The sequence below is a fragment of the Sceloporus occidentalis genome, unplaced genomic scaffold (assembly GCF_023333645.1).
Source record: "Sceloporus occidentalis isolate IW3139 unplaced genomic scaffold, rSceOcc1.0.p SCAF_9, whole genome shotgun sequence".
Taxonomy (NCBI): Eukaryota; Metazoa; Chordata; class Lepidosauria; order Squamata; family Phrynosomatidae; genus Sceloporus; species Sceloporus occidentalis.
The window spans coordinates 28,807,409-28,820,706 of NW_028316989.1; the positions used below are offsets into that span (position 1 = coordinate 28,807,409).

Below are 13,298 nucleotides of genomic sequence, written 5' to 3' on the forward strand. Positions count from 1 at the left end.
CTTTTTTATAATGGAGTAAGGGTTAAAGAAAGTTGACTAAATGCAGTCAGCATTTGGAGGGTGAACCTGCAGAAGTTTGCACCTTAATGTAATCCTCTTCTAAAACTCCTTTCCGTATAGCTACCCTAATAACAAAATCTCAAAAGTATTGATCAGAATAGCACAAGAGGACTCGATTGTTACTAAAACTATGGAACACACCAAATTGGATCTGATAGAAAAGTGAATGTTTGTTTTGTAACTTTAACCCCCAGAAGAACTACAGTTCAACACTCAGAGGTCTCCCTCCATCCCTAAAAAATGGGATAATCAGCGAACAAGACTTTCTTCCAAGAAGAAATTCCCTCATTTTAAAACTGAAGCCAGACTTCCTCCATCACATGGACAACAACACCAGTGGCATGGAACAATATTTCAGAGAGTGGTTTTCCAAGCCGGTTGACTTGCACGGTGTTCTCTTACCCCGCCTCTCTGGAACGCAGATCAAACTCTGGAAACTTTGCTACTTCCGCTGGGTCCCCGAGGCCCAGATCAACAGCGGGGGGTTTATCACGGCTTTTCACAAGATCTCCTTGTTGGCAGATGAAGTAGATGCATTGAACAGGAGCCTACGGCAACAGAACAGTGGCCCACCTTTGCTAACTAACCCTTCCGAACTGGAGCAGAGTCGGATGTACTTCAGAGCGAATGGGCTTAATGATACTTCCGTCACCCCCGAGTTCCTCTCTTCCTCCTTCCCCTTTTCTCCTGCAGGGAATCTTTGCCGACGGAGCATTCTAGGAACGCCACTGAGCAAATTCTTAAGTGGTGCCAAAATCTGGTTGTCCACAGAGACACTGGCCAATGAGGACTGATGGCTTCAGTGCAAGATGCCAGTGAAGGGACTGAGGACTAGCGCCTTGACACAACACTGCTAACCACAGCACCAGAAGCTCTAATAATTTTATATATTAAGGTTAGCTATGTTTTTGCACAAAGTATTTAAAAGCAAGTGTGTCGTGCTTTCAAATCGCACAACCTTTCCCTCCCCACAGCTGTCCCACCTTATCTTGCCTTTCTTTTCAGCCATTGTTCCTGCTTTCATAATAAGAGTTGTATATCATTCAAGGTTTGTTTCTGCCCAGCCCAGCAAAGTTTGGCTGTGGTGACTAATTGTGTTTTCTTTGTGCTGTGAAGCTCCTTTTTCCATTTGCTGACGGAAGCAAATCTTTCATCAGCTTGCACTGATTGATAGATGAAGACAGATATTGAAGGGGGAAAAGAAAAACAGATTTGCAGGGTCGGATTTGATTGCCCTTATTGGTGCAAATACAGAGATATATGTTTTGACAAGTTACAGATTTATGGCATGTTACAGCAGCTAAGGTTAGGCACTTTAAATACCCATTGATTTCCACAGTACTTCTAAAGTATCCCTCTCATTCAAAATAAATTAAAATTTAAAAGCATTTATTCTTGCGAGAGCTGATCTGGGCATGATCTGGTTTAGCCTGTGAATCTGTTTTTTGATTTCCACCCTCATTTAGGGTCTGAGGCTGCTTTTTAGTTTAAAGCAGGGCTGGGCAATAGTTTTGGTCTATTGGGCCACATTGAGGCCCCAAGAACAATTTCTACTCATTTTAAGCCTCTCTCGGCCCTTTTAGGTCCAAGGAAGGCTCCCTCCAATAGGAAACGACCTAAACGTCAATGTCCACAGCACTTTGGAAAAGGGTATCTCTCAAGCCTAAAAGAGCTGAGGAGGGAAATGTGGAGAAAATGGCTGCTCCCAACTCCAAGGAAATTGTTACTAATTGTTTTGGGATTTCTTTTTGAATCCCCCTCCCCCCCAACACATAAAGCATCTTTATGGAAGTACAGGGTGTACTGTTGACGGCTGGGTACTCATATATATTGTCACTTCTTTACTGTGTCTGAGATCAGGTGTGAGCTGTAGGAGTGAGCGTTTTCTTAAATCACATGAGTAAATTCCCTCTTTAGCTATGGTTATAAGTGCTTCACTCAATACTTTCATGACCTAGGCTAAAGGGAAACCTAGGTTGTTTTCACTGTGGTTAAATGTGAAGGCGGAATTAGCTGCTGAGGTCTGCAGAGGTAGACGGGGGTTCATTACAATTTGCACAAACCCCAAACCATGCTTGCTGATGGTAGCCTTAGAAGTGCCTTTTGTTCCATTGAAAGCCCCCACCCCATTTTAAAAATATCTCTCCTTCTTGAAAGTCAGTTATTCTCATGTGGTAAGCTAACATTCTACCCAGTAACCCATTTTTCAGATCCCCATTCATAACAATTTTTGGAAATTACCAAAAGCCATTACCATCTGAGCAGCAAAAGAAATGTTGATAGCAGCATGCTAGAGTAGAATCAACTATGAACAGGCATTGATATGTTGCAAAATCAAGATTGCCCTAAAATGTTGTCGAAGTTCTTACTTATGTTTGACAGCCTTTGGGAAATAGTTGGGGGTTTGTGAACTTTTGTGGCCAACCCTATGGGTACTGCAGGCATTTTGGACAACATGGGGAAGTCTCTTTAAGAAAGTTGTTGGGAGTTAGGGAGTTTAACTGGATGGCCCTGCTGTTATACTGGTGCTACAGTCTCTCATCCTAAACTATTGATGACTCCTGGGTTATGTGATGAATTTCATTGCATCTCACACATATTGCCTCGGACAGTCCTATGAAATCTTTAAATATGGGTAGAGTAGTCAGTTGAAGTTCTAGAGCTGAACTATCCTCAAGGTACCCAGATCCCATCTGATCTTAGAAACTATACAGGGTCAGCCCTGGTTAGTACTTGGATGGCAGACGGCCAACAAAGACCAGGTGCTGTAAGCTATATTTCAGAGGAATGAACTCCTCTGAGGAGTCCTTGCCTAGGAAAATTCTGTGAAAATCACGAGGGCAGTCTTAAGTCACAAGGCGATTTGAAGGCAAATGCACACACTTAGTAGAAGCATTCCATTTAGACTGGACACTGTCAGTCTTCTTGGGGTTCTTGTGACATGTGCCTGCTACCCAAGAAAGGGACCTGCTTTTGCTCTCTTAACAGTAGGATAATTTCTCCCTCTCCTTCAAAACCTTTGGATGGGAGTTGTGTACACAGCATCCTTTGCATACGTCCTCCTCACCATTGAGCACCTATGTTAAGTACTACCTGAAAACTCTTCTACCCCCTCCCAATGTTCCCATACTTGCCTCCTGGATCCTTAGCCCACAAAGTGCTAACTGGGGTGACTGGTATCACTGGAAAATATCCAAGTGCTGTCTGACTTGGTGTGATCAATCATGGGTGTTAACCACATGCTTAAGGTATTTCTCTTGTTATAACGTTTAAATTTTGTATGTGTCCAGTTTGTGTCCTGACTTTTCACCTTTTTTTAGAAAAAAACAGTGTTAGGAACTTTACCAAGGTAACTTTCTTTGTGGATCTGCTACTTATGCCTAAAAGTCTTAACTGCATTTCAGATGTAATAATTTTTGCTAAGTGATTGAAGGTTGAATGAATATATTTTGCAAAAGTTACTAGGTAAGATGCTGAACTTTTGAAACATGTATTATATATTACCTGAGCAAAAGCCTCCCTCTCTCCTTACAGGAGTTGTTGGGTTTTTTTTAAACCTTGCATGTTTCGTAGCTGATGACGTTTCTTAGCCTTTCGGTGTTTCAGACCTTTGCCTTTAAGAATAGCTTCCTGTCAACTGTCCTTACCAAATGGAGTAGAGTGGATTTATAACTAGAGTGATTTAAGTGAAACTAAGGGGTTAAATTACCAAGCTAATAAGACCCTGAATGAAATAAGTCTTGGCAGGAAATAAGGCTTGCTAAATTGAATGAAATGTTCTGGCAAAGCAGGAGAACAGCAGAAGTTGAATTTTGGGCATCTAATATCTGGGGGTTTGTGTGTGGAGATTAGTAATATGATGGGTGGTGAAACGGTCCCTTTAATGATAAAATTTTGGAGGGTAGGTAATTAAAGGAAGTGGCAGAGGGCTAGGTGAGTGTTGATTTGCATTCTTTATCCCTGTTCAGACAGTTAGGGCAGAATGACCATATGGTCAGTTATGGTTGTGGTCACTTGGCATGTTGAAGAGCCGTGCTCCTGCAGCCGACTGGCTGCGCTCGTCTCCTGTGGCTAAAGCCTGGGCCTCTCCTGAGGTCGTGCAGCCATCCATCTTCCATGAACTTGATGTGTCTGAGGCTGTTGGGTCTCTGGAGTGGTCCTCTCTGCCTCTTCTGTGCCCTTTTGGGCTGATACCAGGGCAGCTGGGAATTCTCCCCCCTTGCCCTGGGGCTGTAGCTTTGGATCTTTTGCTGTAGGTTCCACTGCAGCCTCGGGTCTCTGGCCCACTCTATTTTGGAGGACAAGGTCTGGCCACTCACCTGGCTGAGTCTGTAAAGCCGAGGACTGTCGTCTTCCTTCTTGGTCTTTGGCTCCGGCCTGTTGGAGCCCCTGGGACTCCTTTTTCCACTCTTGGATGGTTCTCATGAATTCGAGCACTCTGGCCCAAACCTGTGAGATGTAAAGCTGTAAGTCTCTTATTTGCCGTAAATTCTTAGCCTCTGCTGAGGCCTCTGGGGTCTGGCCCTCTTCAGCAGCCTTCTGGCCCTGGTTCCACAACTTAAGGGTGAGCCGGTTCTGCCTTGGAGTCACCATAGCTGCCACCTGGCGCTTCAGCCCCCTTTTCTTGGGGCTTAGGTCCTCCAAGAAGCTTTCCCTTGCCTGCCTGCTTGTCTTTTCTTCGGCCTGTTCCAGGTGTTCTACAGTCCTTGCGATCTGCTCCAATCTCAAGGCAAGGACCATGCAGCCCTTCTCCAGTTGCTCCTCCATCAGGCAAGTTCCCCAAAAAAGGAAAATTTAGGGGGAAAGGGAATGGATATAGGAACCTGGTCTTCTGGGCGTCAGATAAGTCAGAACACCCCGAGCAGCCTCCTATAAAGGCTGATTCCTGATAAACTGACAGGCTCCCAATTGCATCCCCCCTCTTGCAACAAAAGACTGTACTTTGAAAAGGAACAGCTTTATTGAAGAAGTAGATAGATACAATCAAAGCGACTTTTTTGTCAGGAATGAAAATGAGCATTAACATATTGTTTTTATAACCCTATAAAGCAATCCCACTCCATCAAGCAATAAAGCAAACTAATTGGACATCTCTTTCCCGCACAGGGATGAATCTCCTCCCTGGTGAAGTAATGTCCTCCAGTCCGGGCCCTTGGCAAAGACTCTCAAAACAATTAAACTCTCACGCAACGTTATCTCTCCACTGCACCCGGGACCTTGAGGTATAAACCTTAAGCCACAACAGGACTAATTTATATTAAACCTTAACAGCCCATGTCTTCAAACACAACTGGAAACTTCATCATGCCCCAACACAACATAACAGTATATTAAAATATAATGAACATATTAACATAACATCAATAGGCATGCCCTATGTTTCAGTTCTCCCTCCCATCACAGAGACCAGTCTCTGCCTTAGAAACCAAGCCTCTTCAAGCAGGGTAACTCCCTTCACATTCCAACCATAACAAGCAATCACATCCTTTAACAGCCAGTCTACCTTTTTCTAGCACTTTCTAAAAACCCATTATAAAGTCTATCATTTTAACCAAATATCAACTTAATCCTATAATAACTCTTAACAAAACTCTAAACTTATATCCTCATGATAGGAATCCCTAAATGTTTACATGCATGAATGAAAGGGATTCATGACAATGTTAAAACTTTGGTCTAGGAAGTACAGGCAGTTACTGAAAGGGCAATAAACTGTCTTGGCCTTCCTAAAAGACCTGGATGGTCACCATCCGCCACCATCGTCTCCCTTTCTTCCGTTTATATGCAATTTGCTCTCCAAAGGTGAGAAGATTGGGCCTCGTCTTCTCTTTAAAACCAGGTACTTTACCTTTATTTATTTTTTATTTTTTAATAAGTTTGTTAATAAGTGTAGAAAACAACAGAACCTTATTTTTGTATCTTCTCCATCACCCCCCCCCCTCCCCCAAATTATCAACAGGAGCTGCTTGGAATGCTTAAGAAAGCCACAGTTATTAAAATGCAACGTAAGGAGATGCTCCTCATGGGGTCTAAGCAGAAATCATAGCCTTTTTAGCTACTACAGAGTGGAAGCTGACTGTTATGTAATTTAACATAGAAGTGCAATTATATTAAATCCTTTGTGTAGGTCACGAACCAAAGAGATGCCACTGGGAAAGTGTGTTTCGCAAAGGCAGAAGGGAGCTGATTTCAGACCTAGTTGTTGTTAGGTTCTCCTCTCCCCTCTTCATCTCCCCTTTTTATAGTTTTGACTGTTAAATTTCCAAAGAAAAGGTATCTGGTGAGAGCCAAACTTGTCTTATACTTCTTATATAAGGCAAATTTTGATGGTCACTGAGAACTCCACTTTTCTCACTGAGTCTTTTATGGAGTTGGGGAGGGTGAGAAACCCGCTTTTAGTTTGGGATGAAATCCTCAGCCTTGATATCTAACCATTGCCTTACCATTGCAAAGCAGAACTGGCAGGGAAAAGCGCAGCCCTGCCACAGTTGTGAATGTGAAGTAAACCTGATTTAATAAATCAAAACTAAACCCTTTTATGTGACTGTGTGGAACCTTTCTTCTTTCACCTTGCAACTGCGGGTAGCATTTAACACATACCACAAGCAAAAACAACTGTCTATACACAACTGTAAAGCCTGCTAGACACAGAATGGGCCATTCACAAAATATTTTCAACAAACTTATTTGCTAGAGTATTTGAAATGCTGTAAGAGGACTAAGCAGTGAACACTCTTGGTTCCACACTTAACTCTCTCTGCAGGGCTGTGCACAGAATGGAATTGTTATTTTATGAAATCATAAGCATCACTAAATCATAAATCCAAACAGTTTAAACTCTTATAAAGGTCTATCAAAATCTTAACCAATAAACAATCAAACAGTAAACTTATAGTCTTATAAAAGTCTGAAACATCAACCCAGCATTTAAAGAACATATAGAACTGATTGAAAGCAATCATCAATATCATCTGAAGACACCATCAATCTTATCAAATGTAAATCACCCATAGTCTGAGTCACAAGTAGCCAAAGGCTCAACACAACTGAAAATGTCTTTGCAAATGAGGAATCAGTTGGGTCTTGCGTCTCACCAATCTCTTTTGAGCAGTCTCGAAGTCTTTGGGTTTAAATTGGTAAACAGCATCTTGAGCCACAGTCATAAAGGCACTCAAGCCTCTCGGCCCCCTTGGGCTGTCATCCCCCCCCCCAAAAGACCATGTTTTAGCCAAGGGGCCTCACACTCGAGCTCTTCTTTTTCAGCCAACCGCTGAGAAACGTTTATGGGAGGCTGGTTAGGATTTATTCCTTCTTTTTTAGAAGCAGACACATCAGGCTTATCAACTGGCAAACAAGGAAAGATCTCTCTTCTGTCAGCAGCCCTGACCTCCAGCTGGGCAAGGACAGGCTTGCGTTGGTCCAGCACCCCTTTAGCAGACAGTTTGATTTTTGTCTTGGCACACAGCCTCAAAAGCATTAGGTGAACCACAGTTTACCTTGGGGCCAACTTTATTGGTTAAAGTTTCTGACCGCTGGTCTAGACATGGTTGAGACCTCTCAGGGCCCATCTGATCTCTGGAACTCTCAGTGGCCACTCTTTGGGTCAAATCAATAGTTTTGAACATGGAAAAAGTCTCAAGTTGTGGTTTTGATCTCACTCTCCCAGTGAGATCAGTGACAGTTCTTCGCTTTCAGGGTCAGACCTGATGTCTAGGTAGGAACCACCTTTTGGTTTTAAAGGCATTGAAGCTGACTCCTGCATGGCAGGGGGTTGGACTGGATGGTCCTTGTGGTCTCTTCCATCTCTACGATTCTATGATTCTATGACTCTTGGGATTTTATTATTAACTGTAGTAGATGGTGGTCTAAGTTCTGCATCACAACTGGAATCACAGTTTGAACCTCTCTGGCCCCATACAGACAGGCCAAAATAAAGCTACTTTGGAGGTATGCTGTTTAAATGATGCGTGTGTCCTAAGAGTCCGGAAGCTGCACCAAAGCTGTGCTCCAGTCCTTAGGACTGGATCGTGGTTTTGACGTGGCTTCTGGACTCTTAGGATGCATTCATCATTTAAATAGCATACCTCCAAAGTGACCCAAAGCGGCCTTATTTTGGCCTGTCTGTATGGGGCTTCTGATTTCTTTAGACCTGGAACCCAGCCGCTCATGAAAGCTTGGATCTGGAGCAGTCAGACTTTTGTCTCTGTAAATCTGTCTTTTGATCTCTGGAGTCTCGGTAGCACACAAATTGTGTTTAGGGAGCATCTTGTCAATAGGAGGGGTCCCTGTAGCTGGCTGGAAAGTAAAGTTGTCTGATCCGGGGGTTTGATCTCTCACCGTGCCCTGGCCCCTTTCTGGCTCTGAGTCAGCTGGCTTGTCAGCCCAGTCTTTTAGTCTCCGGCACATTTGGTCTGGTTGGGCATTTGTTGTGGGTGTCAAGGCTTGAGCTAGATTTGTCGGAGAGCCGGCACCTCCAATAACTGTCTGGGCTGGGGCAGGGCTGTGTCTCCAGCGTAAATTAAAGCTTTGAGAGATGACGGCAGCTCCTGTCGATAAATCTTCCTCCCCTGCTGGGGTGGCTGGTCTGTTCCACTGGTCTCTCCGTTTGTATAAAGTTTGCCACCACTGTGGAAACCGCATAGGACCCTCTGGGTTGTCTGGAGTCGGTGAAGCAGTGGGGGGCATCTGGATGGGTTGGCTAGTCTTATTTTGGTCCTCCCCCACACCAGCCTGTCTCAGCCTCAGTTGGCATTGGCCCTTGTCAGGCGGCAACCTCAGTTCATGCCCTGAAGTCTGTGTTAACTGTTTAGGCGGTGGTCTCTGAGTCTCTGGACAAAGTTCCTCCTCCTGAGCCTTTGTCTGTCCCACCACCCTCAGAATTACAGGAGATGGCCTTTTCAAAGGTTGCCCATAGGCTCTGAAACCCCCTTCCCAGAGAGTTTAGATTGACACCCTCTTTACTATCTTTCCACACCCAAATGAAGTCCCTTTTATTCTAGCAGGCCTCTCAGAATTGACCTTTTAGGGGAAACGGTCCTTACATAATGCACTAGATTTTTATTTGATGTTTTTTACTGGTTTATGTTTTAAATAGTTTTTTAAAAATTATGCTGTGAATTTTCAACTGTTATACACTTTTAACTGTTAGAAGCTGCCTTGAGTGCCAAACTGGGGGGAAAGTGCAGAATATAAGTAAATAAAATAGTGATCTTATTGTTTATTCCCAACCCGAGTTAGACCAAGTCCAGGAGTTTGGTTCAAAGGGGGAGAGGCCCCCAGGCTTCTTCCTTTTCTGCACCTATTTCTGCACCTCGCCAAACTAGAACTCCCCAACTCAATAACCTCAATAAACTCTAACATTTAACACTGGCCTGAGTAACACAGGGAAATTTAAGATGGTACTGATCTGACTACCAGCAACAGTGCTGGCTTTCTAAACATGAAGTCCAGGAGTTTGGTTCAAAGGGGCCCCCATATTCCTTCCTTCAGGCAAACTGTTTGATAGCCACTTCTTCTCTTCTCAGAGAACTCTGGGGTTGGCGAGTCTGAGTGAAATTCAAGATTTATTTTTTTTGGTGGTTTTCTTGGCAATCTTCTTTGAGGCTCTTCTTCCTTCCTTCTCTTCCTCCTCCTCCTTCTTCTTCCTCCTCGTCGTCCTTGCCTGGGACAAGAAGTTTTAAAATGATGGTAGTTGGTTTCTCAATGTCACGTATGCTTTCAGTGGAATTGCTTCAGTGATATTTTTGTCTTGAACTAGATATTCTTATTGTACTAAAGTACTTCTGCTTTACACTGTTTGAATAGTATGATTGGTGAGACATGAGTAGACACTTCCAGCTTATTTTTATATACTTAGGCCCCATACAGACAGGCCAAAATAAAGCTGCTTCAGGTCACTTTGGAGGTATGCTGCTTAAATGATGCATGCGTCCTAAGAGTCTGGAAGCTATGCCAAAGCTGTGCTCTAGTCCTCCACCATTCCCTTCTCCTCCTTTTGTGTCGTGTCTTTTAGATTGTAAGCCTGAGGGCAGGGAAACGTCTTATTAACAATAATAATTGTATGGCGCTCTGAGAGCCATTAGGGCTGAAGGGCCCCGGGGTATCAATACCATAAATAAAATAAATAATAAAATAAAAGTATTCACTTTCATTGCAGGTGCAATAGCATATTGAGCAATTGGGGAGGGGGTGTCTGTGTGCTACCTTACACCCTCTTTCCCCGTGCCTTGCAATTACATGAGAAAAATGTTAGCTATGAATGAAAGAGGTGCAAGTGGATTATTCCTGCTTTTGTTGATTCGACTGGGATTAAGAACAGTTGTCCTTCTTTTATCTAACATTCAGTTTTCTTCTATCCTCCTCAACCCCCTTTTCATTAAAAGGGGTAGGATGTACTTTAAGAAAAAGCAATAAGTGGATTAAGCAAGTTACTATCAATCAGGTGCTTGAATGATGCACAGGAACTGTGTCTCCATAATGTATACAAAGGCCTGTTACAGACAGCCAAAATAAAGCTGCTTTGGGTCTCTTTGGAGGTATGCTGTTTAAATGATGCATGCCTCCTAAGAATCCGGAAGCTGCACCAAAGCTGCACTCCGGTGCTTAGGAATGGAGTGTGGCTTTGGCGCGACCTCCGGACTCTTAGGACCCATGCATCATTTAAATAGCATACCTCCAAAGAGACCCAAAGCAGCTTTATTTTGGCAGTCTGTAACAGGCCATAGTTCAGATCACTATATAACTACAGCACATACAGTTAGGTTTATAAATGCATTGTCTGTAATGGCCTTAGGAGCGAGTAGCCGAGTGGATAAATTGGAAAGTAAAATATGTCTATGGCCTATTGGCAACTTTGGAACCTTTTCACAATACTTTGACTTGCTGCTTATTAAGAGGTAAGCATGTCTGTGGACTCCCTTTAAAACCATGTACTTTAATCCTAAAATATGGTATCTCTTAAGATTCAAGTGTATATTCAACTGATCATATTGGTTAGCCCCTGTAAGCAATTGGTCATTATCTGGTCAATAGTCTATAACATGATTCACTTGCAGCATAATCCTCTGCTTATTTACTCAGAAGCAAGATCTCCTGTGTTCAATGGGATCTAACTTGGGAGTAGGTATGTCTAGGATCACAGCCTTATTGTTATTTTATATGTATCGCTGTTTACATGGACACTTTTTAGCAAGTCCTTGAAGTGCCTTGCATCGGGGATCGGGAACAATTTTTATTTTTTAACAAACTTATATTGTTCCAGATATCTCAGTAGTAACTATTGTAAAAGTGAAAAGGGAACATCTTGGTTTGAAAGAGGCATCCATCCATTCAGTTACTGAGAAACAATGTGCACAAGAGGTTAATGAAATGTGAATACACTCTTCTCAAATCTGGGGCTTTGAAACTCTAATAATTTTGGTCTGCCAGTTTCTTGCAAAAACCCTAACAGGAATTTCTGTTGCTTAATTGTGACATTGTTTAAAAGTCTTGATGCTGGATTGCTTTTTGCTGTTGAAAAGAAGCAGTGATAAATTATTTGAAATGAATAAAAGAACGGATGTTTAATTTTTGTTTCAGTTTAACATTGACCACAGAAAATAAACAATGCAAACTTTTTTAATTCAAAAGTGTTATAAATGGCTCGTCAGTAAGAAACAGTATTATTTATGTAGTATGACATAAAATAGTGAACTGTGTTTTATAAAGAATAGTGTCTCAAAACATTGTAGTCTCACTAATAACACTTAAAATTGAAGTTCCTCTGTGTTTCATCAAGGGCCCATTGCACCCTTCACTCGGTTTCATTTTGAGACATCAAACAGTTTAGCTTTTGTAAAAGTATTGGTCTCGTACAATAGCTGTATGTACAACAAAGATGGTAAACTCCATTACAAAATATTATATACCTTGCTATGTACTTGGGACTAATCTTCATGCCTTTGAAATGTAAATGACATCAGCTATTGGGACAAATCAGTTTAGAAGTCCCTGAAGGGTCAGGAACAAACCACTTTTCCCATAGGTCAGTGTGAACACTAGGGCAGTGATGGCGAACCTATGGCACATGTGCCAGAGTTGGCATTCAGAGCCCTCTCTGTGGGCACATGTGTCATCATCCCAGCACAGAGTTTGTTACTAGAAAGCCAGAGGGACATGGCACTTTGCAATAAATAAGTGGGTTTTAGGTTGCAGTTTGGGCACTCAGCCTCCAAAAGGTTCACCATCACTGCACTAGGGTAATCCCAAGGCTTGCATCTTTCATTCCACTGAAGTAACTTGGCGCCATGAAGAAATTGTTCTGAGTCCCTGGTATCAGGACTCCAGCCCTATGGCATTTCAAAAAGAAAAGCTCCTTGTATACAGGCCTTACTAGAAAACTGTTTCTTCTTAACAAGTACAATAAATAAAAAAAGCTTGGATACCACTCACTTTAAACCCTTCCTCAACTCTGTCTCTGAAATGTGGTATACGCAATATGTATATCAGCTCAGAAATAAATCTTACTTAATTCAGTGGGATTCAGTATAGAAGCTTGCAACCATAAACTATGGATGGGTTTCATCTTAAGGTTGTATTCAACAAAGTATGCATTTTGGTCTTTCTGAACCAGTGGGTGAAAGTGGCTTTAGAAAAACGACAGTTCTGAGACATTTTTTACAGACAGCTTGAGATCAATGCCATCATCCAGAGGGAGCCCAATTTAGTTAAATCCAATAGCAGGTAATGGGGAGGGGACTAGTTGCAATGATCTTGTCCCACTGATTTCAGGGATACTTAAATGGAACATTGGAGTGTGGTTCAACTGTTTGCATTCACAACCCTACACCAAAGTAAAGTGCAAGCCCTGCACTTGGACGTTGTCCAGTTGGTGACTTAAATCGGGGGTGGTTTGTGAGTTCCTGCATGGCAGAACAGGGATGGACTGGATGGCCCTTCGGGGTGTCTTCCAGCTCTGATTCTATGATTCTAAATATTAATTCTGCAGTGTGCTTTGCCTCAGCAGAAGATGACTGAATGCTAAATACCTGGTTGGTTTTGAGGTTTCTGGGATGTATACGTTTGTAAAAATGCAACATGATTTATTTATCTTGCTAGTGTTGCATGTTGCCCAAAGAAGGTTAATTCTATGCTTCTGGCTTACATTCTGCCAAATTACAGGTTGCAGTAATAAAACAAAAATACATCATCTGAAGTGGTTAGTCAAAATCTTCCATTTTCAAGTACTCATTCAAGAATCT

The 13,298-nt window shown here is 42.5% G+C and overlaps 1 protein-coding gene across 1 annotated transcript in view; it reads left to right on the forward strand.

Annotated features, from left to right (window-relative positions):
- Nucleotides 1–12,578, forward strand: part of LOC149307138 (myotubularin-related protein 10-like) — a 54,329-nt gene extending 41,751 nt beyond the window's left edge. Inside the window, exon 16 of the mRNA XM_089538368.1 lies at nucleotides 255–12,578. Coding sequence (XP_089394494.1) covers nucleotides 255–854 — 600 coding nt within the window. The 3' untranslated portion in view covers nucleotides 855–12,578. The remainder of the gene's footprint in view (nucleotides 1–254) is intronic.
- The last annotated feature ends 720 nt before the right edge of the window (nucleotides 12,579–13,298 follow it).